The 27,941-nt window shown below is 41.6% G+C and overlaps 1 protein-coding gene and 1 long non-coding RNA gene across 3 annotated transcripts in view; one reads left to right on the top strand and one right to left on the bottom strand.

Moving 5' to 3' along the window:
• LOC138855292 (uncharacterized) overlaps positions 1-27,941 on the top strand; it is a 65,402-nt gene that overhangs the window by 4,366 nt on the left and 33,095 nt on the right. The window contains exon 3 of one of the 2 annotated variants that reach the window (XR_011394504.1): positions 2,799-4,222. The exons of the other annotated variant lie outside the window; for it this stretch is intronic. This is a non-coding gene — a long non-coding RNA (uncharacterized lncRNA). Of the gene's footprint in view, positions 1-2,798; positions 4,223-27,941 lie in introns of those variants that run through there. 2 annotated transcript variants of the gene reach the window in all.
• On the bottom strand, positions 381-10,576 carry LOC128698528 (uncharacterized). The gene is made up of 4 exons (XM_053790791.2): positions 10,418-10,576; positions 5,856-6,162; positions 4,229-4,447; positions 381-1,620 (listed from the first exon to the last, which is right to left on the bottom strand). The coding sequence occupies exons 2-4, from the start codon at positions 6,135-6,137 to the stop codon at positions 898-900; spliced, it is 1,224 nt and encodes a 407-aa protein (XP_053646766.2). The 5' UTR covers positions 6,138-6,162; positions 10,418-10,576; the 3' UTR covers positions 381-897.

Here is a 27,941-nt window from a genome sequence, read left to right as displayed (position 1 = left end):
CTCCACAATAAAATGTCACATTAGTTGCACTTGTGTCCTTTTTACTTAACATATTGTCCGTAATTCTACCACCGTTAATAGCTTTAGGCTCATTATGTAGCCTAGTATAATAACCTTAGGTTCATTATGCAGCCTAGCATGATATGTCGCCTTAGGCTCATTATGCAGCCTGGTATAATAATTTATATCGCTAAGGCAGCCTCATTATGCAGCTTAGTAAAGATCTGCCTGACCGCTCAAACTTCTGTATGTCAGTTTGCAGAGAAGTACTTAAAAGATTTGCTGACTACACATGTGTAGTTATAAAGTAACTCTTATAATACTAATATGATCCTTAGCTCTGCTAGCTCATCCCATTAGGTATAATTAAAAAAATCTAGTTACTTTGGGTCGTATTTTATTTTATATAAAAATAACATAGAATTTGATACACAATGTACATTAATGGACAATTTACAATATTTCCCATTGAATTCTTTTGTATAAATATACCAAAAGCTTTATAGATGAAAAAAATCATGGCAGAACTTTAAACAATTAGAAATACACCAAATAAATATATTTATTGTGTTCGGGAGCAAAAGAGGCAATATAATTAAAGCCCGGTAAGTGTGGCAGCAGCAGCAGCAATAATGCGCACCGACTTTGGGGGGTTATCTTAGGTTAAATCTGCATATTTTACCACCTTTCTATGCCTATTACTATTATGTACGTGTTTATTGCAAGATTGTATAACCATTCTTTAAAACCCTATGAAGTGAACCTAAATAAAACTTATCTTACCAATCAGTAGCCACAACCCAGCACGCTGATTCTTTCATGTATGCTAAACGTCCACTTCTGGGTCAACACTCACACTGGCAGCGTTGACATCATTATTATTTTAAATAAACTTACTCACAAGGCCTTTGGGTCGCTCGTGTTAAAGCTGTACACCTTGCGTGTCTCGTAATTTTTGGTAAAGGTTCGCTTTTTGGTTCCGTCTGGAAGCACTTCCTCGTTGGATCCCTCAGCATGACTCTCCTGCTCAGAGCGTGTCTTGCTACCCACTACAGAACCATCTGTACCCTTCAACTCTGTGTTTTCCTTTAACACACGATTAGTACGTGTGACGCCTGGTGCAGGTTTATCCTCCCAACGTTTCTCTTCGCGTTCTGTTACGTTTTTACCGGTGGTGATAACGTCACGGCTAGTAGATACTCCTGCAGGAGGGCGAGCCAAAGCACTGGAGGGTGTAGAAATGTCTAGACTTGTGGACATCGAAGGAGGCGACGTCGCTGGTTCCATTCCAGACTTCAGTGAATGGCGACGCATCATATCTTCCATCTCTCGTTGAGACTTTTCCACCATATCGTTGAATGAGGACCAATGATCTGAAGAATGTTCTACCACCTCGGTGTGGAGCGGCGTGTGTGAGGTGTTCTTCGCTCTATTTTCGTGTAAGGGAGTGTGGGACAGGTAGCGTTTATCAGCCCCATTGCGTTTATCTGACGTGTCCGAGGAGAATGTGTCCCGCTGAGGTGATGACCTAGGGTTACTGGAAGTCCTGCTGGTAGAAGCGCTGTTCTTGTGGCCTCCAGTAATAGGGATGCTACGCTGACCCGACGTAACATGGCTAGCCTGTCACACAATTCTTAACATAATAATACTAGGCTCTACTGCAGCAGGAGAGGTTAGCATAACTAATGCAAAATAATGAAAAACTAAATCAACTTCTAAATATGAACTACTTACATATCTTTTACATTAGCCTGATTTCTACTTCTACAAGAAAACAAAAAGAAAAAAATAGATTAGTATTGCTCATATACAGATTAACTAGAATAATTTAGGTAGCTTTCTTAGGTATATCTTAGTCTAGTAAACATTTAAATTGACTGTCTTATCTCAGTATCTTGCACTGTTAATGCACTAAGAGGTGTATATCTCGTAGTGTACATACACTTGAGTTTCCTTTCATACTTATTATTTGCAATAAAGTATTCTTAACTTGTGGCAAACAGGCTACATGCAGCTTTAATATTAAGACCCATAAGCTTCAACTTCAATTAACCAACCACCCATGTTCTTGCCTGAATAACTTGGTTGATTGTGTTTAAAGCCTATCGATTATACGAAGCTCAAAAAGTGCCTATAACCTGTCCACCACCAGTCACTAAAGTTAAATTCATTAATAGGGATTAAAGTAAATTCGGTGTAAATACACTGAGATATATATATATATATATATATATATATATATATATATATATATATATATATATATATATATATATATATATATATATATATATATATATATATATATATATATATATAGGCAAAGGCAAATATAAGTTCTTGTTCTAAGCTAAAAAATGTCGTATAGATAAGAGAATAAAACATGTGCTGTATCTAATTTTGATAATAAATGAAGGTAGAAAAAAATAGTTGTAATATTATCTAATGTTGTACTGATTTATAAGACCACTCTTAAATAGATAATTCAATAGTTATTAGTTTAATATCCTTATCTAATTCACCTTAGTTTGATTAAACAAACCTCTACCGGATTAAATAATTAAATGTTCGTAGATAATTTTGTGATACCTTTAGTGTAGAATTGTGCGTTGAGTTGTACAAGGGAAAGAAGGGAGGGGGCGCATAAGCACAAACTTGGAAGGTCCAAAAAGCATGAGACATTTATTCAGGCCTTTATGTTGACACAAAAAAAAACTTTTTTCTGATTATTATCCCCCAGGATAGCACAATAAAGCCATTGTTGCTTATTTCCACTAGTTTTTTATTTCTTTCCCCAGGATGCGACTGATAGTCGACTAACTGGCAGGACTATAAACCCCAACAAAGAAGGAAACTCGGACCCGCAACTTCCACATGTAACCTACACACACATCTGCGCCGGCCTTGGTGTTCGTACCTCTCATTCTACTACTGTCTAGAGTAGTAGTGAGGAATTTTCGTCGTTTTCTTCCACTGACACCTGTTCACACCCCGCTGGGCAAGTATTATCTGATAGTTATAATTATAACCATAATTTTTAAAGGAATCGAGGAGTAAGCCAGCGGAAGGCCTAGGTCCGATAACCAAAGACTCCAGTAGCGGATTATCGTATAAGACGCGCGTCAGGAAACCGATGGGCAGTTGGTGGAAGCTCTACGAATTTTATAGCATATGAAACGCTGATTTCTGATTATAAGTATGTTTGCATATGTGTATGGGTTTTTGGCTCTGTCCGGGGTCTGTGTAAGGGAGTCCACCTGATATAATTAGGAACAATTATTCCTGTTACTGTTTCTGAAGTAAACCTTATTATCTTCCCAATTCCCGAGAGATTTGGGCAATATATTTTTCCGTTAACCTGAGGGAAGGAGGGATCAATATGACGTAAACTATGCTGACCCTCTAAACCAACATTTGTTGAGTATTGTTTGGTGTGATGCGAGTTAAGGTATACAGTAATGGAGCCTCGGGCGCCACCAGCCTCCACAACACTAATCAAGTCTAGCAGTACCGACAAACTGTGAAAAAATGCGCTTATGCAATACTTAGGACATTTTATTTCGAGAGTTTCGCCACTAGGAGGCTTTAGCAAAGCTCCCAGTTGGCGAAACATATACTCAAATAAACTATGACTTAAAAGGGTTGCATACATGTCTTTCACAACTTCAACGTGTATTTCACTAACCCGCCCCTGAGGGGGGTAGCATTCTTTAGAAAAGGTTAGGCTTTGAAATGAGCTGTGGTAGGATAACATCTCAGCCTGTAAAATTGTGCGAAAAAAAGACACACCACACCAATTCATGTAATCAGGAGTTAAAGAAACCTTGACGTAGTATTGTGTATATTTGGTGTATATATGGTGTAGAAGCAATATATATTTATATTTGGCGTAGAAACAATATGTATATTGTAGAATATATTTGTAAATATGGTGTAGAAGCAATATGTATGTATATATGGTGTAGAAGCAATATGTATGTATATATGGTGTAGAAGCAATATGTATGTATATATAGTGTAGAGGCAGTATGTATGTATATATGGTGTAGAAGCAATATGTATGTATATATAGTGTAGAGGCAGTATGTATGTATATATGGTGTAGAAGCAATATGTATGTATATATAGTGTAGAGGCAGTATGTATGTATATATGGTGTAGAAGCAATTTGTACGTATGGTGTAAGAGAAGCGCTTAATTTAGAAGGGAATTATAAAGAGTAACTTACAAGCTTGGGAGCATTGATGGTGAGGACACCATCCCGGGAGAGAGCAGATGACACAGCATTGAGGTTGACTATGGGAGGAAGCATAAAGCGACGGGTAAACATCTGTGTAGAGATAGCGTTTCCTTCCTTCTTCTCTATCTTTCCCTCCACCACCACTGTGTCGTCCACAATCTTTACGTTGATGTCCTCAGGTTTGAAGTCTTTCACGTCGATCATCATCTGTAACGTTAAACAGCTTGTTGAGTCAGCTGGCAGGGAAGTTTAGTTCAATTGCTTCACTGTGCACCCCATACCCATGGTGTGGGCTGGAGTCAAAAGATTAGAGGTAGATAATGAGTCCAGGGACTGGGCTCCAATGTTTTCATAGCTAAGTAAGTTACACAGGCAATGAACTATTTACAAGTTTATGGTCCCATTTAAAACATTATTTGGCCGGTAAGGAACCTAGTGAGTTGCAATTTCCACAATGAAAATTATGTCAGTTATTAACTATTGATTCTGATTTACAGCTCATTAACAAAAATATGAGTATATAAAAAAATCATAAATCTAACTTAGCAAAATGAATATGTAATTTATAAGCCAGCTATGGTCAACATATTACTACGTATCTTCATATATTAATTTTATAGCCGGTCCCACATCTCTTGATAAAGTTATATACATCTAACCAGATGGAGAGATCTGGTTAATTAAGCTTGAAACATATTGACTATACGAGGATCATTAAGGCCGCATTTGCCAAGGTTACTTCAACATCTAATGTACGGCTCAAGATAAATTCTCGGTGTATATATACACAGACATACACCTCTGTGTATATACAATGAATGACATACATCTTTCTCTGTATAAACACAGAGACACCTCTTAATATTCATAACTTTGAAATATGAACTTTAGTTGATTAATGGGGTTTAAAGCCTATCGCCTGTAAATGGGTCGTTAAAACCACACGTAATTTTTTCACCACTAGGCAAGAATACTGAAGTTGTTCGGTAAGACACATATGCAACAGTTAGGTATCTTTATTTCGAAACGTTTCGCCTACACAGTAGGGTTCTTCAGTCGAGTACAGAAAAGTTGATAGAAGCAGAAGATACTTGAAGACGATGTAATCAGTCCATCACCCTTAAAGTTTTGAGGTGGTCAGTCCCTCAGTCTGGAGAAGAGTATTGTTCCATAGTCTGAAACAATATTGTTTCAGACTGAGGGACTGACCACCTCAAAACTTCAAGGGTGATGGACTGATTACATCGTCTTCAAGTATCTTCTGCTTCTGTCAACTTTTTTGTACTCGACTGAAGAAGCCTACTGTGTAGGCGAAACGTTTCGAAATAAAGATACCTAACTGTTGCATATGTGTCTTACCTAACAATCTGTCGGTATTTTATACCATTTTAATGTTCAATACTGAAGTTGAATTTCTATAATAGCTATATGTATATGTATGTACATAACTCAAGGCATTTTGCACTGTTGTTAGAGCTTAGGAGGAACTGAGGAAATTCAGAAACGAACTTAAGACGGTAACCGAGAGGCAGTGGAATAAAGATAACTATGTTGATGCCTTTGTCAACATAAGGACTACTCTAATATATAGGCAGACAGATAGATAGAGTCTCACTTTGTACTTGTCGTCCTCTTCGGTGCAGGAGACAGCCTGTGAGTCGTCGGAAGTGACATTAGAAGAGCGGATCTGGCGATAGACAGTGCTGGTCTCTGAGCTGGGTTTGGTAGTTGTGGTGGTTGTAGTGGTGCTGGTGGTGTTGCCAGTGTTCTCCCAGCGGTCTACCACGTTCTTCATTGCTTGGTCCCACTCCTGCCATGAGTCTTTGAAGAATGGGTCATCACTGAAGGTGCCGCGCTTCTGCACTGTAACAGTCTTGGTCGTCTTGGTGCCAACCATCTTGTCGTTACAACGACTTCTGCCTCTAAAAGTAAACAAGACTGAGTACATTATGTATCAATCGTTTTTTATATACATACAACGACAAAGTGTTAGGAAATTAGAAGACGACGTGGGATAACCAAATGTATAATTCAGAGGGCAGAGGAGGCGTTGTAGAGGTGGTTTGGTCATTTGAAGATGATAGAACAGAATAAGATGACTGAGTATACAAATCTTGGTTATTAGGTAAGACACATATGCAACAGTTATGTGTCTTACCTAACAACATGTCGGTATTTTATACCATTTTAATATTCAAATCTGTGTTAGTAGGAAGGAAGGATAGGAGTTGTATCAGGTAGGGTTGGAGGGAGTGTAAATGAGGTCTTGAGTGCTAGGGACTAATAGGCTTGTATAAGCGCATTAATAAGAGTAATTCCAGAAAAGTGGTTTTTATGTACTTAAGAGGCTGAGGATCTTCCATTTCGGAAGGTCGTCTGAACTAAGATGTCGGAATACTTCTGGGAAGAAAGCATTTAAGTGAACGATGGTGAGTGTTTCATCTTTTATGGGTCACCCTACATCGGAGGGACACGGCTTTACACGCACGCGCACACGCACGCCTCTGTATAAGTGGTTGCAGGGGTCAAGTCTCAGTGTGTGTGTGTGTGTGTGTGTTAGTTACCATTGGCAGTATACACTTTACCAAGAACACCACAAACACTCCCTCTCACATCTCGTATGAAAGTTTGGATAATGGATACACTCGTGTGTGAACCACTTGACTTGTATTAATATTGGTAGAATTACTGACAATATGTTAAGTAAAAGGACACAAGTGCAACTAATGTGACATTTTATTGTGGCAACGGCTTGACAAAGCTCCTGGAGAGCGGAACGTTGCCACAATAAAATGTTACGTTAGTTGCAGTTGTGTCCTTTTACCTAACACCTGACTGTTGCTATCACAATCTCGTATGGTGTATGTGTATGTATGAGCTAGTACGCGTATATGTGCGTCTGTCTCAATATAATATTCAAGTTTATAAATAACACGGGAAACATTTTCTGAGTCTTGATTGATTTGACAAAACTGTAATATGTGGGAACAGGTGGGATTAGGGAGGGAGGGAGGAGAGCAGCTGGCATCCCTCCAAGACAAGTGTGGGCGTGGCTGTATAGCCTCCATATATGGGCATATGTCGGCATTAATGTTTATGGGCGTGCATGTGGGCATGTATGCGAACATGTGTTTGGGCATGTATATATGCAAATGTTCGTGGGCGTGTATGCGTGCCTTTATGCATGTGTGTGGGGGGGGGGGTGAAAGAGGAAGCAGTTACTGAGATGGGTGTGGATGTGGGTGTGGACGTGTGGGTGTGAGTGTGGGCATGTTGATGTGGACGGACAGTTATTGCAATAAAGTTTTTATTCAGATTATTAACTAACAAGATAAGCAACAAACACCACTATGGCTTATTACCGTTGAGCTCATTAAGTGCTCATCTCTAGGTACTACCTCAGCAACATCCGGGTACTTACTGCTGAGTGAACAGGGACGCTAGGTGGGTGTAAGGATACTTGCCTAGTTGCCATAAAACCAGCACCCCGGAAAGGAACCTAGTGACGACGTTTTGCCCCGTCGTGTTGCTGTGCTATTTATTCCTCATAGATCTGTTTATGATAGGATGAAGAGGCAAACACTGCTCAGGAGGCGGGAAACGGGTTCACCAGGGCGTAGATGAGGTTTAAAAATGTAAACGAGTCACTGGTATACAAAAAGAAATGTTGAAAGCAGACTCCATATACAGCTTTAAGAATTTGTATGGTAAAACCTCCCCGCCCAGTGACGACCAGCTTAGAGGCGAGACCAGGAGACGAGTGTCAACCCCAGCAACCAGGAATGACTAACGTCTGTTTCCCTGAAAAAAAGTACGTATGGGGCCAGCTGAGGCTCAGCGCCGTGACCTATAATTTCACTTTAATATCGTAGAGCGACTCTACAGCACATTCATCAGACATCAGCTCATCGTCCTAAGTAACGTTATATTATAAAAGATTGACAAAAAAATTGCTGAAAGACGTGTTCGCCAGTGAAGATAATAGTGTTGTGTCAGTGACGTTCACTGACGTGCGATGTTCCCCAGGCCACAAGTGCTGCACCTACAACTATTCGCTCTTGGATTCCTGACCCATCTTACAGGCCTCATCTACTTCTATGAGTGGGCCCCACCTGCATTTAACCACGTCTTCAGCTGCTGCACCTTTCCACTTCTTCCAAAATTTAAGAACATAAGAAAGAAGGAACACTGCAGCAGACCTACTGACCCATGCGAAGCAGGTCCATGTCCCCCGTCCGGATAAGCCCAATGACCCGTTTAGTCGGGTCACTTCCACTTAAGGAAGGAGCACGGCATCAGACCTTGTCAGGTCCAACTCACACCCACCCACACCCACTCGTGTATTTATTTAACCTATTTTTAAAACTACACAACGTTTTAGCCTCTATAACTGTACTCAGGAGTTTGTTCCACTCATCCACAACTCTATTACCAAACCAGTGCTTTCCTATATTCTTCCTGAATCTGAATTTCTCCAACTTGAAACCATTGCTGTGAGTCCTGTCTTGGCTGGAAAATTTCAGCACGCTATTTACATCCCCTTTATTTATTCCTGTTTTCCATTTATACACCTCGATCATATCCCCCCTAATTCTACGCCTTTCGAGAGAGAGTGCAGATTCAGGGCCCTCAGTCTATCCTCACAGGGAAGATTTCTGATACATGGGATCAACTTTGTCATCCTCCTCTGTACGTTTTCCAGTGCATTTATATCCATTCTGTAATACGGTGACCAGAACTGTGTAGCATAATCTAAATGAGGCCTAACCAAGGATATATAGAGTTGAAGAACAACCTGAGGACTTCTATTATTTATACTTCTGAATATGAAGCCAAGGATTCTGTTAGCTTTATTGCGAACACTAATGCACTGTTGTCTTGGTTTTAGATTACTGCTAACCAGAACTCCTAAATCCTTTACGCAATCAGTAGTATTAAGATCTACATTATTTAGTTTATATGTGGCATGGTTATTTTCCTGTCCAACTTTTACTATATAAAAGCCTCTATCCTCATGCCTCTTAACCTGATAAAACTACTGTGTGGAAGAATAAGGATACGTTGTATGTGTTATTCATCCTCCCGGCCGTTAATAAGGATACGCTGTGTATCCTTATAGTTCTACTGTCTTCTGATTATGTCCTAGAATCTGTATTGATAAAACCACTGGATGGTGAAACGTCTACAGTAAAGATAACCAGATGTTGCACATGTGTCTTAACTTTCATCCATCAGACTGTTAATAAGGATACGTTGCGTGTTATTCATCCACCAGACCGTTCATAAGGATACACTGTTATTCATTCACCTGACCGTTAATAAGGATACACTGTATTTCATCCACCTTGACCGTTAATAAGGATACGTTGTGTGTGTTATTCATCCACCAGACAGTTAATAAGGATACGCTGTGTTATTCATCCACTAGGCCGTTAATACATCCAGTATTGCGCCTCGTTTGATCTTCGGTACCATCCACTAGGCCGTTAATACATCCAGTATTGCGCCTCGTATGATCGTCGGTACCATCCACTAGGCCGATAATACATCCAGTATTGCACCTTCTTTGAGTCTCGGTACCATCCACTAGGCCGTTAATACATCCAGTATTGTTCCTTCTTTGAACCTCGGTACCATCCGCTCTAGGGACTCTATAACCCTTATAGATTCAGTGATTCTTTATGAATATAATAATTCGTTAATCTACGTTAACCTAACATAAAATAATGTACATTGACAAGTTGCGTATGGCACAGAATGTCGACGTTACTTTTTTTTTTTTTGTTAAGACTGCAAGATTGTGTAACACTTCTCCCACGATGCAGTGCCAGAATCACTGTCATGTCGCTACAGTGCTAAACTGACCGTGAACCTTTTACAAGGCCAGATTTATCATGCATAGCGCTTCTGGCACTATAGTACCAGAATCAGTGTGTTACACTTGTGGTCTGCTGGATCTGTCTACTGCACTTGTGGTCTGCTGTATCTGTCTACTGCACTTGTGGTCTGCTGGATCTGTCTACTGCACTTGTGGTCTGCTGGATCTGTCTACTGCAGTTGTGGTCTGCTGGATCTGTCTACTGCACTTGTGGTCTGCTGGACCTGCCCATTACGCTTGTAGTCTGCTAGATCTGTCTACTGCACTTGTGGTCTGCTGGACCTGTCCACTACACTCACCTACACAAAGCACTGAGAAATGTTGAAACACTTAGGAGACGTAGTGAAGTGTTGCGAATGTTGCACTCTCACGAGTCCTCAACAACTGTGGCGGCGGGCAATGCAGCGTGTGACCTTATATACCCACCTGTGTCCTCCCCACACTTTCCCACTAATACCCTCCGCCGCCTCCACCCTCACCTGCCCCTACAACTGCCCTCTGCATCCACTCCCCACCTTCAAACATCCCCTCCCCAGTGCCCCCCCTCTACAACACTACCCCCTCACCAATCCTCTCCCCATCCCACCACGTCTCACGCCCAATGTTCTACACTGCCCCGCCCCACCCACACCACCACCCGCCCATTACTCTCTCGCCTCCTTTAATAACACCTGCTGGTGTTGTCACTATAGTCCTTGTAAATTCACACTTGAAGATTCAGACACTTATGCAACATATGGGAATCTTTATTGAGGAGACGTTTCGCCACACAGTGGCTTCATCAGTCCAATACAAAGCAGAAAGGTGTAAGGAGAGGAGGAGTTTGAGGTAATCAGTCCCTCAGCCTGGAGTCGATGTGTTCAGTCCATCAAACTTGTAGAATGTGGCGATACGTTTCCTCAATAAAGATTCCCATGTTTTGCATAAGTGTCTCAGTCTTCAACTTGTCGGTTTTCAAAACCATTCATCACAAATTCACACTTGTTGCTTAACACTGACAGTTACACTGACTAATAGTACTACACGTAAAAAAGGAACAATTTCGTCTATACTTACCTATGTGTGGTTGCAGGGGTCGAGTCTTGGCTCGCGAGCTCTTCTCTTCGCTGGCTACTAGCGGATTAACTCACTTCTGGTTTCGAGAGTCCCATCATATCTTTTCTTAAAACTATGTATGGATCTTGTCTATACCATTCCACTGTCCTCGTCGTTACACTTCTTGACATCTCTAAAGAAATACTTCTAACAGTCTTGTGATTCATGTGTGTTTTCAGCTTCCAGTTGTGCCTTAGTGTTCCTGTTTCCCAACTCTCAAACAATCTGTCCCTGTCCACCCTACCAATTCCTCTCAGTATTTTGCACGTTCTTATATCACTCCTAGTCTTTTTTTTTCATATTGTGAGGTTTAACTCCATTAAAGTCTCCCATGATCAGCAGCTGTACATTGTTCATATATGGGCTGTTTTGACTATCTCTGCTATTATTTTCAACTTTGTTCGGTTATCTTATTATCTTAGTCTCCTGGTGTTTAGTGGAGGATTGTACATCACTGTTACCACCCATCATCTTGAATGTGCTTACTATGTAGTCATTTACCTTTTTTTTCTGTTTATTCTTCTCATCTCAAAACTCTACTGGTTTCTGATTAATAGCACTACACCTCTCTTCCCTCTCTCTTTATTCATAATCTAATATTCATCTGGGAATATCACATCTGTTATCGTCATAGTGATCTTTGAGGAAATGGTATGGTGATACCGACAAGATGTGGAAAAAGACACTTATGTACAGTTCAGGAGATTTATTAAAGGAAACGTTTCGCCACGAGTGGCTTCTTCAGTCCTAATACAGAGAAAACTAAGAAAACACACATATATATAGTGGCACAAGTGCAGGAATCTACACTGTACCATGTGGGGGGTGTGACAAAGTATATGTAGGGGAAACAGCCAGAACTCTGGACATTAGGATAGCAGAACACAAAAATGCTTGCAGAAATGATGACCGCAAAAACTCATGTGTTCAACATAGAGACGATGTTGGACACCTCATGAAATTCAATGAAGCTAAACTAGTTATTAAAGAAGACGACTTAAGACGGAGAAAATGCATTGAAGCTGCACTAATTTCTGTCAGTAACACTATAAAGCAAAAATCCGGTAGTTACAGTATTTCAAAATTACTAAGCAAGAGGATATTACCCATCCTGGGAACTGGTGTTACTTGATGCCAGCAGGTCCCTCTCTTGCCTCACCTCCTTAGTTCCATTACTACTACTACTACTACTACCACCTCTACCCACGCATCACCTCACCTGACTCCCGCCACTATATATATGTGTGTTTTCTTAGTTTTCTCTGTATTAGGACTGAAGAAGCCACTCGTGGCGAAACGTTTCCTTTAATAAATGTCCTGAACTGTACATAAGTGTCTTTTTCCACATAGTGATCTTTGTTTATGTCTGGGAGATGCGTCCACTACTTGTTCATTCCATTCTTCACTCTTAATTGTTATTTCATCTGCATTTGTGTACCATCTTTCAGTTTCCATTCTGTTATTGGGTTACAGTGTTGAGGGTTTGTGTGTGTGTGTGTGATGTTACAATGGTAAAAATATTCTGATGGTTGCTCGTTCTCTATAATTAAATTATCATGCATATACATTGTGATGCTTCCGAAGGATGTGACAAACCGTCTCTTTTAGTTTCCTGCAGCTGTGTATTATTTTCAAGACTTTGTTGTCCTGTTTATTACGTACAGCTGTCGTCCGTTTTAGTGCAGTGAAACAAACAACACCTCTCTCTCTCTCTCTCTCTCTCTCTCTCTCTCTCTCTCAGAGCACTTCCGATACATATTCTAGTTTCCTTCTAACTAGCGCTTATTATTTTTTACAGTCTTTCCACTCGTATACTTAAAAGGTATCTTGATATTTGACAGAATTGCATAAGATGGTGTGGGTGTGCGTGCCCACAAGTGCACATGTACTCTCCTGTATGTGGTTGTAAGGGTCGATTCTTAGATCCTGGTCCCACTTTTCAGTTTGCCGCTCGCACGCATGCGTGTGTACACTCACCTATTTGTGGTTGCAGGGATCGATTCACAGCTCCTGGCTCCTGGTGTATGTGTGTGTGTATGTGTTGGCGTCTTCATCTCTGACGTAACACTACGTCATACACTATTGGGGTGGCTGACTCATGGCTGCCCACGCTGCCACTGACGCTGACAACTTACCCACTTAGCGTTACACTTAAGGCAACCTGCGTGCCCACACCTGTGTTCCCCTCACCTACGTGCCCCCACCTGCATTATGAAACCAGCAAAATGTGGACAGTTGTGGGCAGTGTGTGGCGAGGGCAGCCGGGACTGGGCATGCCAGATGCTGGTAGTGACACCTGCCCTACATGCCTTGAGCACACCACACTACCATCACCAAAAATAGACAATAAAATCCAGGGATCACAGGTGAGGCGGGGCTGGGGAGGAGGTGCAGGTGAGGTGGGACTGGGGAGGAGGTGCAGGTGAGGCGGGGCTGGGGAGAAGGTGCAGGTGAGGCGGGGCATGAATTCCTTATTTATAAAAAAGTGCAAAATACCACAGGCACCAGCACTCAGAATCCTTTGGAGAAAGTCTTTAGATCTGTATGAAATCCCAAAGGCCTTAAAGAGTGTAGACATATCTCCTTTGCATAAAGAAAGCAGTACAGTGCTAACCGAAAATGACAAACTAGTAGCCGTAACATCATATATGATGGAAGTTTTTGAAAGGGTGATGAGATGTCAAAGTGCAAATTTTTATTGTACAGCGCAACCCAAACCAGCATGGATTTAGAGTGGGAAGATCATGCTTGTCATAACTACAAGGTCACCATGATAGAATTGCGGAGGCATTGGAAGGAAACTAAAACGCAGATGTAGTATACATGGATTTCGCAAAGGCATTTGACAGCTGTGATCATGGGGGTAATTGTACACAAAATGAGGGAGATAGGTATAATGGATAAAGCAGGCAATAAATATTGAATTTTCTGACAGAACACAGAGTGGTAGTTAACAGAAAAAATCAGCATTAGCACAGTAAAAAAAAAAAAACCTCAGGACCAAGGCACGGTCCTGGCGCCTCTACTGTTTCTTATCCTCAGAGCGGACATAGAAACCACTCGCCAAGGTTTGGTATTATCTGTTAATGGTACCAAAATAAGCGTGAAAACCACCTTGGAAGAAGACAAGAAAAAGTAGCAAGAATTTATAAGCAGTCTCCCAATGGGTATTGGAAAATAACGTGACGTGTAATGGTGACAAGTTCCAGCTGCTTAGATACAGAAAGAATGAGAAACTAAAACGAATACTGTATGCATAACGCAAGAGCATCACCAAATAGAACTAAAGGAACATGCGAAGGATACGGGAGTAAGTATGTCAGCTGACCTTTTTAAAAAATACGATGAGGTAAATGTCGCGTCAGCCATATAATTGACGGGGTGGATAATAAGAACTTCCAAAACAAAGAAAATATTTCGAATGGTGATACTATTTAAATCGCTTTTGCTCGCTAAGAGTATCGTTGGGAGTTGACGGCGCCATTCAGGGCATGGAAGATATCACAGTTGACGGCGCCATTCAGGGCAGGGAAGATATCACAGTTGACGGCGCCATTCAGGGCAGGGAAGATATCACAGTTGACGGCGCCATTCAGGGCAGGGAAGATATCACAGTTGACGGCGCCATTCAGGGCAGGGAAGATATCACAGTTGACGGCGCCATTCAGGGCAGCGAAGATATCACAGTTGACGGCCCCATTCAGGGCAGGGAAGATATCACAGTTGACGGCGCCATTCAGGGCAGGGAAGATATCACAGTTGACGGCGCCATTCAGGGCAGGGAAGATATCACAGTTGACGGCGCCATTCAGGGCAGGGAAGATATCACAGTTGACGGCGCCATTCAGGGCAGGGAAGATATCACAGTTGACGGCGCCATTCAGGGCAGGGAAGATATCACAGTTGACGGCGCCATTCAGGGCAGGGAAGATATCAGAGCTGGAACAGATGCAGAAATCATTTACGGCCCGCATAAAGCATTTAAATTACTGGGAACGCCTCAAAGTCTTAAATATGTACTCGATGGAGAGAGAGATGTTAATATATACGTGGAAAATACGTGAGGGCCTAGTCCTAGATCTGCACACTGCTATAACAATGTACTGGAGTGAGATATATGGAGATGTAAAATAAAATGGTATAGATTTGGTCACGACAAGAACAACTGGGAAGCAGGCTTCATAAAACAACTGATAACAACACTGTTACTGGTAGGACAACCTGCTTTCAAACCAGTGTATACACACACACACACACACACACACATACACACACACACACACATGCATAGGATCCTTACAAAGCTTTAAGATAAGGTATGGTAAAGTTCACGGAGCAGGGAGTGACCTAGTAGCGACCAGTGAAGAGGCGGGGCCAGGAGCTATGAATCGGCCCCTGCAACCACAGTTAGGTGAGTACACACACACATGCATACATACGTAAATACGTACATATATCAACCAAATAATTCCTGCAGCATATGCGCGTCTGGCAAATCTAAGAATAGCGTTTCGACATGTAGGGAGTCATTCACGACACTGTACACTGTGTACGTCAGGCCCATATTGGAGTATGGAACCCACACCTGGTCAAGCACATCAAGAAATTAGAGGATTTGCAGAGGTTTAAAACAAGACTAGTCCCGGAGTTATGGGGGTATGTCCTGCGAGGAAAGGTTACGAGGACTCAACCTAATGACACTGGAGGACTAGGGGGATATGATAACGATGTACAATATACTGAGAGAAATTTACAGTGCGAGCAAAGAATGTTTCAGAGATAGGAAATGGGAACAAGAGGACATCAGTTAAAAAACTTTAATGAATCCTAGGGATGTTATAAAGTATTTCTTCAGCCTTAGAGTTGTCAAGAAGTAGAACAATCTGGAGAGTGAAGTGGTAGAGGCAGGATCCATACATACTTTAAGAGGAGGTATGACAGGGCTCTTGTAGCTAGGCGAGAGTGGATCTAGTAGCTACCAGTGAAGAGGCGGAACCAGGAGCTGTGACACTCGACCCTGCAACCACATATATGAGAGCAACATGATTTCATAGGCTAAGAGGCTTTGCAAGTTTGGGGAATGATGATATAACCCAGGTCACCCAAGAAAACCAAGCAGTGTGGCTTATTTTCGTTGTGGTGCTTACGTCCTTCTCTTAGAATGCGATCCACATTAGTTATAAACGTAGACACCTATTTACTGCTATGTAACTATGGGCGGTCACCAGGTACGGTAAGTGTCCATTATCTCGCCCTGCTAGGAGAAAACCACAAGAGAGAGAAGAGACAGGTAAAGCAGAAAAATCATTAACCATACAAAGAGAGACACTAGGATAGGTTGAACCATTGAAAGACTTGAAGCCCTAAGAATTATTCTTGGCTGTCCTATAAGCAGTAAAATACTTTTTATGTGGAAAGAATTAGGCATGCTTAGTGCAGTGATACAAGGCGCCAGACTAGTGTCATGATAGTTTAAGCACACTTAGTGTAGTGAAACAAGGCACTAGACTAGTGTCATGATAGTTTAAGCACACTTAGTGTACTGAAACAAGGCACTAGACTAGTGTCATGATAGTTTAAGCACACTTAGTGTAGTGAAACAAGGCGCCAGACTAGTGTCATGATAGTTTAAGCACACTTAGTGTAGTGAAACAAGGCACTAGACTAGTGTCATGATAGTTTAAGCACACTTAGTGTACTGAAACAAGGCACTAGACTAGTGTCATGATAGTTTAAGCACACTTAGTGTACTGAAACAAGGCGCCAGACTAGTGTCATGATAGTTTAAGCACACTTAGTGTAGTGAAACAAGGCACTAGACTAGTGTCATGATAGTTTAAGCACACTTAGTGTACTGAAACAAGGCACTAGACTAGTGTCATGATAGTTTAAGCACACTTAGTGTAGTGAAACAAGGCACTAGACTAGTGTCATGATAGTTTAAGCACACTTAGTGTACTGAAACAAGGCACTAGACTAGTGTCATGATAGTTTAAGCACACTTAGTGTACTGAAACAAGGCGCTAGACTAGTGTCATGATAGTTTAAGCACACTTAGTGTAGTGAAACAAGGCACTAGACTAGTGTCATGATAGTTTAAGCACACTTAGTGTACTGAAACAAGGCGCCAGACTAGTGTCATGATAGTTTAAGCACACTTAGTGTACTGAAACAAGGCGCCAGACTAGTGTCATGATAGTTTAAGCACACTTAGTGTACTGAAACAAGGCGCTAGACTAGTGTCATGATAGTTTAGGCACACTTAGTGAAGTGAAACAAGGCACTAGACTAGTGTCATGATAGTTTAAGCACACTTAGTGTAGTGAAACAAGGCACTAGACTAGTGTCATGATAGTTTAAGCACACTTAGTGTACTGAAACAAGGCGCTAGACTAGTGTCATGATAGTTTAAGCACACTTAGTGTAGTGAAACAAGGCACTAGACTAGTGTCATGATAGTTTAAGCACACTTAGTGTACTGAAACAAGGCGCTAGACTAGTGTCATGATAGTTTAAGCACACTTAGTGTAGTGAAACAAGGCACTAGACTAGTGTCATGATAGTTTAAGCACACTTAGTGTAGTGAAACAAGGCACTAGACTAGTGTCATGATAGTTTAAGCACACTTAGTGTAGTGAAACAAGGCACTAGACTAGTGTCATGATAGTTTAAGCACACTTAGTGTAGTGAAACAAGGCACTAGACTAGTGTCATGATAGTTTAAGCACACTTAGTGAAGTGAAACAAGGCGCTAGACTAGTGTCATGATAGTTTAAGCACACTTAGTGTAGTGAAACAAGGCACTAGACTAGTGTCATGATAGTTTAAGCACACTTAGTGTAGTGAAACAAGGCACTAGACTAGTGTCATGATAGTTTAAGCACACTTAGTGTAGTGAAACAAGGCACTAGACTAGTGTCGTCATAGTTTAAGCACACTTAGTGAAGTGAAACAAGGCGCTAGACTAGTGTCATGATAGTTTAAGCACACTTAGTGTAGTGAAACAAGGCACTAGACTAGTGTCATGATAGTTTAAGCACACTTAGTGTAGTGAAACAAGGCACTAGACTAGTGTCATGATAGTTTAAGCACACTTAGTGTAGTGAAACAAGGCGCTAGACTAGTGTCATGATAGTTTAAGCACACTTAGTGTAGTGAAACAAGGCACTAGACTAGTGTCATGATAGTTTAAGCACACTTAGTGAAGTGAAACAAGGCACTAGACTAGTGTCATGATAGTTTAAGCACACTTAGTGTAGTGAAACAAGGCGCTAGACTAGTGTCATGATAGTTTAAGCACACTTAGTGTAGTGAAACAAGGCACTAGACTAGTGTCATGATAGTAATGAAGTTACTGCATGATGACCAAAATAATGTTCTTTATATAATTATTACATGTATAGAGAAGCACTAAACTTATAGGAGTCTTACATTTCCTGAGGAAGGAGAGGTAATCAAGTTTGATTGTAGGGAATTGGTACAATCTCTTGGATCAAGAACTCCTCACCGGCATCAGGAACCTCCTTTGAGGTAAGCAAGGGAACAATGAAGAACAATAATAAGTGAAAAGTTTACTTGGAGGGTTTAGAAATTAACGTTGGTAAACTTCTGAAACTTTCCTTAGTAATATGAGGATAAGGTGTGAGATTAACAAGAATTAATTGAACGTGTATCTGTATATAAATGAGAACCATATATAAATTATGAAGTGTATGTTTCTCAATGTTTACAGTAGGTCAAGAATTCTTTAGGTATTAAAGTATTCTTGTCTGGTGATGAACAGGTGACATGCAGCCTTAATAACCCTTACGTATGTAATAGTTAGAACCCCCATTAACCAACTAACCAACTTGAGAACATTATACAGAGTAGATATTTAATGTGGCAGTATCTGATGCCTGTCTTCATCTGTGTTAAAACACTATTAAAAGAATATTTACGAGGTGATGAATGCAGGTGTGTGTTAAGATATAAATTACTTTTTATATGTGGTTTATGAACTATTTTCTTTAGCAACAAGTTTAACACATTTTATATAGAAGTAATTTATTTTCAACGTTGAAAATTAGTTTGAAATTCACGATCAAGTCAGAAGGATCATTACAGTTGAGTGTTTGTATTAAATCCTATATATACACATTAAGATCACATTAAACAGGTGATATTAAAATATTCAAAATAACCAGTGAAAAAAGTAGTGAATTTCCAAGCGCTTTCGGGATTTATCATATTATCAAAGAACTGTTACAGTTATATATTAATCTATCCACGAACAAGCTGTTTTTAAGCAAATAATTGCACTGGCCGAGCCTCGAGCCCTCCAGCTTTAACACGCCACCCAGGTAGCCTGTTAAAACTCCAGACGCTCGGCCAGTGTAGTTGTTATTTACTTAAAAACCATTTGTTCGTGGATTAGGGCGTTTGGAATTTTAACAGGCTACCCGGGTGGCGTAATAAAGCTCGAGGGTTCGAGGTTTGGCCAATGCAGTTGTTAGTTGCATATATATGTCGTGCCATATAGGTAAAACTTGCTATTTTGGCTTAAATAGCAGCGCTCTTCTTGCCGTATATGGCAAGCGAAAATTTGTGTATGCAATAATTTCGTAAAAACTATTCTGAACCTAACGAAAAAAATATATTTCATTGTGTTTGTTTATTGTTAATTTATTGTAAACTTATCTAAAATATATTTAGTTGGATTAGGCTAAATTAAATTGCGCTTGTTATAATACTTAGGTAAGTTTTCTAAATTCTTTTGGTACAAAATTACTAGTTTTTATTAAATGAATGAATAAAAATATAACTTTAAACGTACAAGAAAAAATTTTAGAAAGGACTTAGGTAATTTTAAACGAGTTCTTGCAAATTGACGAGTTTTACCAAGACGGCACGACATCATTTATTTACTATGCGAGCGACCGTGATGGAAGGCAATGAGTGAGGTGGTGACCTACGTCAGTAGACATGTATCTTATCATACCACAGTCACCTGTAGCATCTAATTCATAACCTCTTGCTCTTGAGCCTTATCATTTCTTATCATTAATTTTAAGGTTTATCTTTGTTTTCCAACTTGGTGACATACACATACTGTAGAGTTTGTTAACATAAAAGCTAGGAGTGGGACCTAGTATTGTTTAACAGTAAATGTAACACTGTTATTATGAATATATTACGAAGGTAGGCTGAAGGTGCCGAGTTTGCTCCTCTGGAGATGCGTAAAATTAGAAGTGTGGTTTGAAATGTGCAGATGTAAGACAAGAATAAAGGGAATATAAATAACGTTTTTGAAAGTGTATTCAATCAAGACCAGACTCGGAGCAGTGGATTCAAGTTGATCTAGTTTAGATAGCAACAGAATGGTAGATGAGTGAATAAAACTAAGAAGTGTCATAGAAGCGAGAACTTTGGACAGTTTTATATATACTTGTTAGACAAGTACTCGAGTGTGAGTTAGACCTGCCTAGCATGGACCTGTAAACCTACTGCGCTTTCCTTCATCTTTGTGTGCTACAAAAAATATAAAATATTATAGGTCAAATTTTCTGCACGTAATACATTTACATAGAATTATAGCCTCATTAATTTTTAGTAATAATTAATAAAATTAATGGATGAGGTGAATGATGAGGGGAAAAGGGTGAGTGGTGCACTTAGGAGTCAGTGGAGACAAAGAACATTTGTCCGTGGAAGCAAAGAGGGGAATGTATGAGAGTATAGTTGCACCAACACTTACATGGGTGTGAAGCATGGGTTATGAATGTTGCAACGAGAAGGCTGGAGGCAGTGGAGATGTCATGTCTGAGGGCAATGTGTGTTGTGAATATAATGCAGAGAATTCGTAGTTTGGAAATTAGGAGAAGGTGCGGGATTACCAAAACAGTTATCCAGAGGGCTGAGGAGGGGTTGTTGACGTGATTCGACATGTAGAGAGAATGGAACAAAGCAGAATGACTTCGAGAGTGTATAAATCTGTAATGTAGGGAAGGCGGGGTAGGGGTCAGCCAAAGAAAAATTGGAGGGAGGGGGTAAAGGAGGTTTTGTGTGCGAGGGGCTTGGACTACCAGCAAGCATGCGTGAGTGTATTTGATAGGAGTGAATGGAGACAAATGGTTTTTAATACTTGACGTGCTGTTGGAGTGTGAGCAAAGTAACATTTATGAAGGGCTTCAGGGAAACCGGCAGGCCGGAGTTGAGTCCTGGAGATGGGAAGTACAGTGTCTGCACTCTGAAGGGCTGTATAGTCCTTGTGGCTTAGCGCTTCTTTTTTGATTATAATAATAATAATAATGCACTCTGAAGGAAGGGTGTTGATGTTGCAGTTTTATAACTGTAGTGTAAAGCACCCCTCTGGCAGGACAGTGATGGAGTGAATGATGAAAGTTTTTCTTTTTCGGGCCACCCTGCCTTGGTGGGAATCGGCCGATGTGTTAATAACAAAATGCAGTTTTGATGTTCTTAATAATTCATCCAACCTAACCCGAGGATATAATATCAAGAGGTATTTCTCTCAGTGTATACATGTTGAGAATACATTAATCCTCTTATAGGGTAAACTTGAGTTGTAGTAAACATTATTTGTAATCCTAATGACCCTCGAATAGTCGATAGGCCTTACACCCAGTTAACCAGTTATGCTTATAACACATTTACGATTCCATCTAATGATTCACTATAACATAAAAAATTTTTTTTATTTAAAATGTTTTGAAACCTAGTTGGGGTAGAGCAGTGGTTACTTAACCAGTGACTGGTTACTTGTAATCTATGAGTGAATCGGGACACACTGTTCTTCACTGAGGAATAAATCATCACCACCTCGTTAGAACACCGAGAGGTATATGACTTATTGTATATGCACTGAGGAGAAAGACAAATGCATCCATTTAAGATGTTTCGGTCCTGGGACCAAGGTTACTTCAAATACATTAGCGTCAAGAACAAAAAAGGCACAATACCTTGACTGGAACAATACACAAATAACCCGCACATAGGAGAGAGAAGCTATTGACTTCTTTCACCTATGTGAGGGTTATTTGTGTGTTTTCCCTTAATTTGTCAACATTTACTGCCTTCTTACTAGTGAGAGTTTACCTTGATCCTTATTTTACGGTTTATTCTCTACTAGTGGTCAGCTAGCAGAAGGTCTCAGTCAGATGACCAAACTCTCCACTGAATGGGTCATCATATGATTGGCCAGCATTTTTCCACGTCTGCCAAGAAAATAGGTAGTGATTAAAAAAAAGTCACCATGACAAAATGGAAAGTTTTAGTAAGACAATGTTTCACTTGGAGACGGTTTTTTATGTCTCAGAGAGTACATGGTAAGTAAGTTGTATACATTGGGGAGAGCTGGTGATGTGGAGGTGGGAACCTGTCAGGTTAGGAGAGCAATGTTAAGTCAGATTATGTTCTGTTAGGTTAAGTTTGCTCAGGTAACATTAAATTAGGTCGTCAGAAAATGTTAGGCTAGGTTAGGTTTGCTCATGTAGCGTTAGATTAGGTTGTCAGATTACGTTTGGCTAGGCTGTGTTAGGCTAGCACAGTTACATGAGGGCTATATGAGACTGACCAAAGCTAAAGATACTGGTGTCATTTAATACATTGTGATCCTCGACGCCTCTGCAAGAACCAGAGATATATTTATATCAACGGAGGCCCGGACACACCCCTACACTGGCTGGGGTGAGCCACACCCGAATCAGTGTGACTTACCCCAGTGTGTGAATGCATTAATTAGTTGGTGCTGCAACACATTCAACTTATGGTAGTCTCTAGTAAAAACGGAACCAAATATTTTCCTTCCTAAGTTACGTCACGAAAATTAATGTGAAAACTTCAATGTGTTCGTCGTATTTATTAAGGTTTACGGAGATAACGTGAGTTTCTTAGCGCTCTGAAAGCCTTTTGATGTTTCAAGTTGACTACGTGGTTGGTGGGTTGTTTAATGGGGGTTTTTAAGCCTATGGACTACAGGAGGATCGGTAAGGCTGCACATATCCTATTCACTACCAGATAAGAATATTTTAATCTGTAATTGAGCTTAAATTACTCTCAGCATATATACGCTGAGATATACACCTTTCGGTGTATGTATCTTGTGTTAATACGATAATGATATACAACACCGACAAGTTAATAAGACACATGTGTAAGAGTTAGATATTTTTATTACGAAATGTTTCGCCTACACAATAGGATTCATCAGTCGAAAACGGAAGAGGCAGGAATGAAGGAGAGGTGTAAAGACGATGTAATCAGTCCACCATCTCAAACTACGCCTTCGAGTGATCCACTGACTACATCTTCTGTATTCCACTGACGAAGCCTACTGTATAGGCGAAACGTTTCGAAATGAAGATTCCTAACTGTTGTTCACGTGTTTTACTTATCCTGGTGATACGCCAGGCAAGAAAATGGCGAAATATAACTACAAAAAGTTTAACTTTGAACGCTTATCACTGGAGTGGCGAGAATGTTATGATTATCACTGGAGTGGCGAGAATGTTATGATTATCACTGGAGTGGCGAGAATGTTATGATTATCACTGGAGTGGCGAGAATGTTATGATTATCACTGGAGTGGCGAGAATGTTATGATTATCACTGGAGTGGCGAGAATGATCAATACTATACAATACAATACTGTACTATACAATACTATATACTGTACGATACTGTACAGTGTACTATATGTACAATACTGTGTAATGTACTATATGTACAATATATTTCTCTGTCCACGTTGAAAAATTTTGTAAATTTTAATGTTTTTAATGAAAAAAAAAGACTGAATCTATTTTATTTATAGAAAGTTGAGGATCAGTTGAAGACTGATAACTTATTAATAATCCTGGAGGCCGCCCAGTCGACGACGCCCAAGTGTGGGCGTTGATGTGGGTATTGATGTTCGTGTGGGTGTTGACGTTCGTGTGGGCGTTGATGTTCGTGTGGGTGTTGACGTTTGTGTGGGGGTTGATGTTCATGTCGACGTTGATGTGGGTGTTGACGTTCGTGTGGGCGTTGATGTGGGTGTTGATGGTCGTGTGGGTGTTGATTTCGCGTGGGCGTTGATGGTCGTGTGGGTGTTGATGGTCGTGTGGGTGTTGATTTCGCGTGGGCGTTGATGGTCGTGTGGGTGTTGATGGTCGTGTGGGTGTTTATGTTCGTGTGGGCGTTGATGTGGGTGTTGATGGTCGTGTGGACGTTGATGTGGGTGTTGATGGTCGTGTGGACGTTGATGTGGGTGTTGATGGTCGTGTGGGCGTTGATGTGGGTGTTGATGGTCGTGTGGACGTTGATGTGGTTGTTGACGTTCGTGTGGGAGTTGTTCGTGGGGGCGTTAATGTGAGTGATGACGTTCGTGTGGGCGTTAATGTGGGTGACGTTCCTGTGGGCGTTGATGTGGGTGTTGACGTTCGTGTGGGCGATAATGTGAGTGATGACGTTCGTGTGGGCGTTAATGTGGGTGATGACGTTCATGTGGGTGTTGACGTTCGTGTGGGCGTTGATGTAGGTGATGACGTTCGTGTGGGCGTTAATGTGGGTGATGACGTTCATGTGGGTGTTGACGTTCGTGTGGGCGTTGATGTAGGTGATGACGTTCGTGTGGGCGTTAATGTGGGTGATGACGTTCATGTGGGTGTTGACGTTCGTGTGGGCGTTGATGTAGGTGATGACGTTCGTGTGGGCGTTGATGTGGGTGATGACGCTCGTGTGGATGATGACGTTCATGTGGGCGTTGATGTTCATGTGGGCATTGGTGTGGGTGATGTTCATGTGGGCAACATAGCACCATGGCAACATAGCACCATGACATAGCACCATGGTAACATAGCACCATGACAACATAGCACCATGGTAACATAGCACCATGGTAACATAGCACCATGGTAACATAGCACCATGGTAACATAGCACCATGGTAACATAGCACCATGGCAACATAGCAACATGGTAACATAGCACCATGGTAACATAGCACCATGGTAACATAGCACCATGGTAACATAGCACCATGGTAACATAGCACCATGGTAACATAGCACCATGGTAACATAGCACCATGGTAACATAGCACCATGACAACATAGCACCATGGTAACATAGCACCATGGTAACATAGCACCATGGTAACATAGCACCATGGCAACATAGCACCATGGTAACATAGTACCATGGTAACATAGCACCATGGCAACATAGCACCATGGTAACATAGCACCATGGTAACATAGCACCATGGCAACATAGCACCATGGTAACATAGCACAATGGCAACATAGCAACATAGCTTATTGTGCTACTATAATACACTGTTGACCGGATGTTCCAAATTTAGTTCAGAGATTTATATGTGTGTCCTCGTGGCCCTCCCTGACTATCCCCTCATGGCCCTGACTGTCTCCACGTGGCCCTGACTGTCCAGTCGTGGCCCTAGCGCCCACACTGGTGACGCCCACACTGGTGACGCCCACACTGGTGACGCCCACACTGGTGACACCCACACTGGTGACGCCCACGACAGAGGAATGAACGAAGGGATGGGTGAGGCAGGTAATGTAGGCGGACTAGTGTCTTAATGGTCACTGAATGCTTACAATACTAGAATGTCCAGTATGTGTTATGTGTATGGCATGTGTCGTGTGTCCGGCATGTGTCGTGTGCCCGGCATGTGTCGTGTGCCCGGCATGTGTCGTGTGTCCGGCATGTGTCGTGTGCCCGGCATGTGTCGTGTGCCCGGCATGTGTCGTGTGCCCGGCATGTGTCGTGTGTCCGGCATGTGTCGTGTGCCCGGCATGTGTCGTGTGCCCGGCATGTGTCGTGTGCCCGGCATGTGTCGTGTGTCCGGCATGTGTCGTGTGCCCGGCATGTGTCGTGTGCCCGGCATGTGTCGTGTGTCCGGCATGTGTCGTGTGCCCGGCATGTGTCGTGTGCCCGGCATGTGTCGTGTGCCCGGCATGTGTCGTGTGTCCGGCATGTGTCGTGTGCCCGGCATGTGTCGTGTGCCCGGCATGTGTCGTGTGTCCGGCATGTGTCGTGTGCCCGGCATGTGTCGTGTGCCCGGCATGTGTCGTGTGCCCGGCATGTGTCGTGTGTCCAGTATGAGACCACTTATAAGGCAGACAGTCAGCAATACAGGTAGGAGATCACTATTGTGAGGTAGACAGTCAACAACACACGTAGGTGATCGCTGTTATGTATTAATCCAAGGTGACGTCAAGGCAGTATACATTAAGGGAGGAACGGTTCCTCGTTGGCCTTTAATTTACATAAGGCACACATCTGGCGAGCCTGACACCCGTCACGGCTCTCAACCCTTATTACCAAGACAAGCTTTTGTGAAGAGTGTGTGTGTGGGTAAGTGTATGCGTGGGCGAGTGTGTGTGTGTATGTGTGTGTGCTCACCTGTTTGTAGTTACAGGGGTCATTTCACATCTCCTGGACCCGCCTTTTCGCTGGTCGCTACTAGGTCCACTCCCTGTTTTAAGAGCTTTGCCATGCCTCTTCTTAAAGCTGTGGATCCTTCCTCCACTTCATCGCTCTCCAGATTGTTCCAACTTCCTGAAAACAAATGCTGAAAAAAATCATTCCTAACCTCCCTGTGATTCATCCGAGTTTTCAACTTCCAGTTGTGGCCCCTTGTTGCTGTGTCCCATCTCTGACACATTCTGTCCCTATCCACCTTGTTGCTGTGTCTCATCTCTGACACATTCTGTCCCTATCCACCTTGTTGCTGTGTCTCATCTCTGACACATTCTGTCCCTATCCACCTTGTTCCTGTGTCTCATCTCTGACACATTCTGTCCCTATCCACCTTGTTGCTGTGTCTCATCTCTGACACATTCTGTCCCTATCCACCTTGTTCCTGTGTCTCATCTCTGAAACATTCTGTCCCTATCCACCTTGTTCCTGTGTCTCATCTCTGAAACATTCTGTCCCTATCCACCTTGTTCCTGTGTCTCATCTCTGAAACATTCTGTCCCTATCCACCTTGTTCCTGTGTCTCATCTCTGAAACATTCTGTCCCTATCCACCTTGTTCCTGTGTCCCATCTCTGAAACATTGTTCCTATCCACCTTGTTCCTGTGTCCCATCTCTGAAACATTGTTCCTATCCACCTTGTTCCTGTGTCCCATCTCTGAAACATTGTTCCTATCCACCTTGTTCCTGTGTCCCATCTCTGAAACATTGTTCCTATCCACCTTGTTCCTGTGTCCCATCTCTGAAACATTGTTCCTATCCACCTTGTTCCTGTGTCCCATCTCTGAAACATTGTTCCTATCCACCTTGTTCCTGTGTCCCATCTCTGAAACATTGTTCCTATCCACCTTGTTCCTGTGTCCCATCTCTGAAACATTGTTCCTATCCACCTTGTTCCTGTGTCCCATCTCTGAAACATTGTTCCTATCCACCTTGTTCCTGTGTCCCATCTCTGAAACATTGTTCCTATCCACCTTGTTCCTGTGTCCCATCTCTGAAACATTGTTCCTATCCACCTTGTCACTGTTGCAGGTGTTAAGAAATCGTTTTTATCTACTTTATCAAGTCATTCCAAGATCTTAGATGTTGTTATCATGTCTCCTCTTTTTTTCCAGATATCATTCAACATGGTCAACTTTAATGTTTACAGCCTTTCATCATAGTTCATATTGTTCAACTCTGGCAGCCATTTTGTAACTCTTCTCTGAATATTTTTAAACTTATCAACGGATTTTTTTTCAAGTG

This window comes from Cherax quadricarinatus, chromosome 88 (genome assembly GCF_038502225.1).
Source record: "Cherax quadricarinatus isolate ZL_2023a chromosome 88, ASM3850222v1, whole genome shotgun sequence".
NCBI lineage: Eukaryota > Metazoa > Arthropoda > Malacostraca > Decapoda > Parastacidae > Cherax > Cherax quadricarinatus.
The sequence above is the reverse complement of the archived record's forward strand: the minus strand, read 5'-3'. Positions and strand labels throughout refer to the sequence as shown.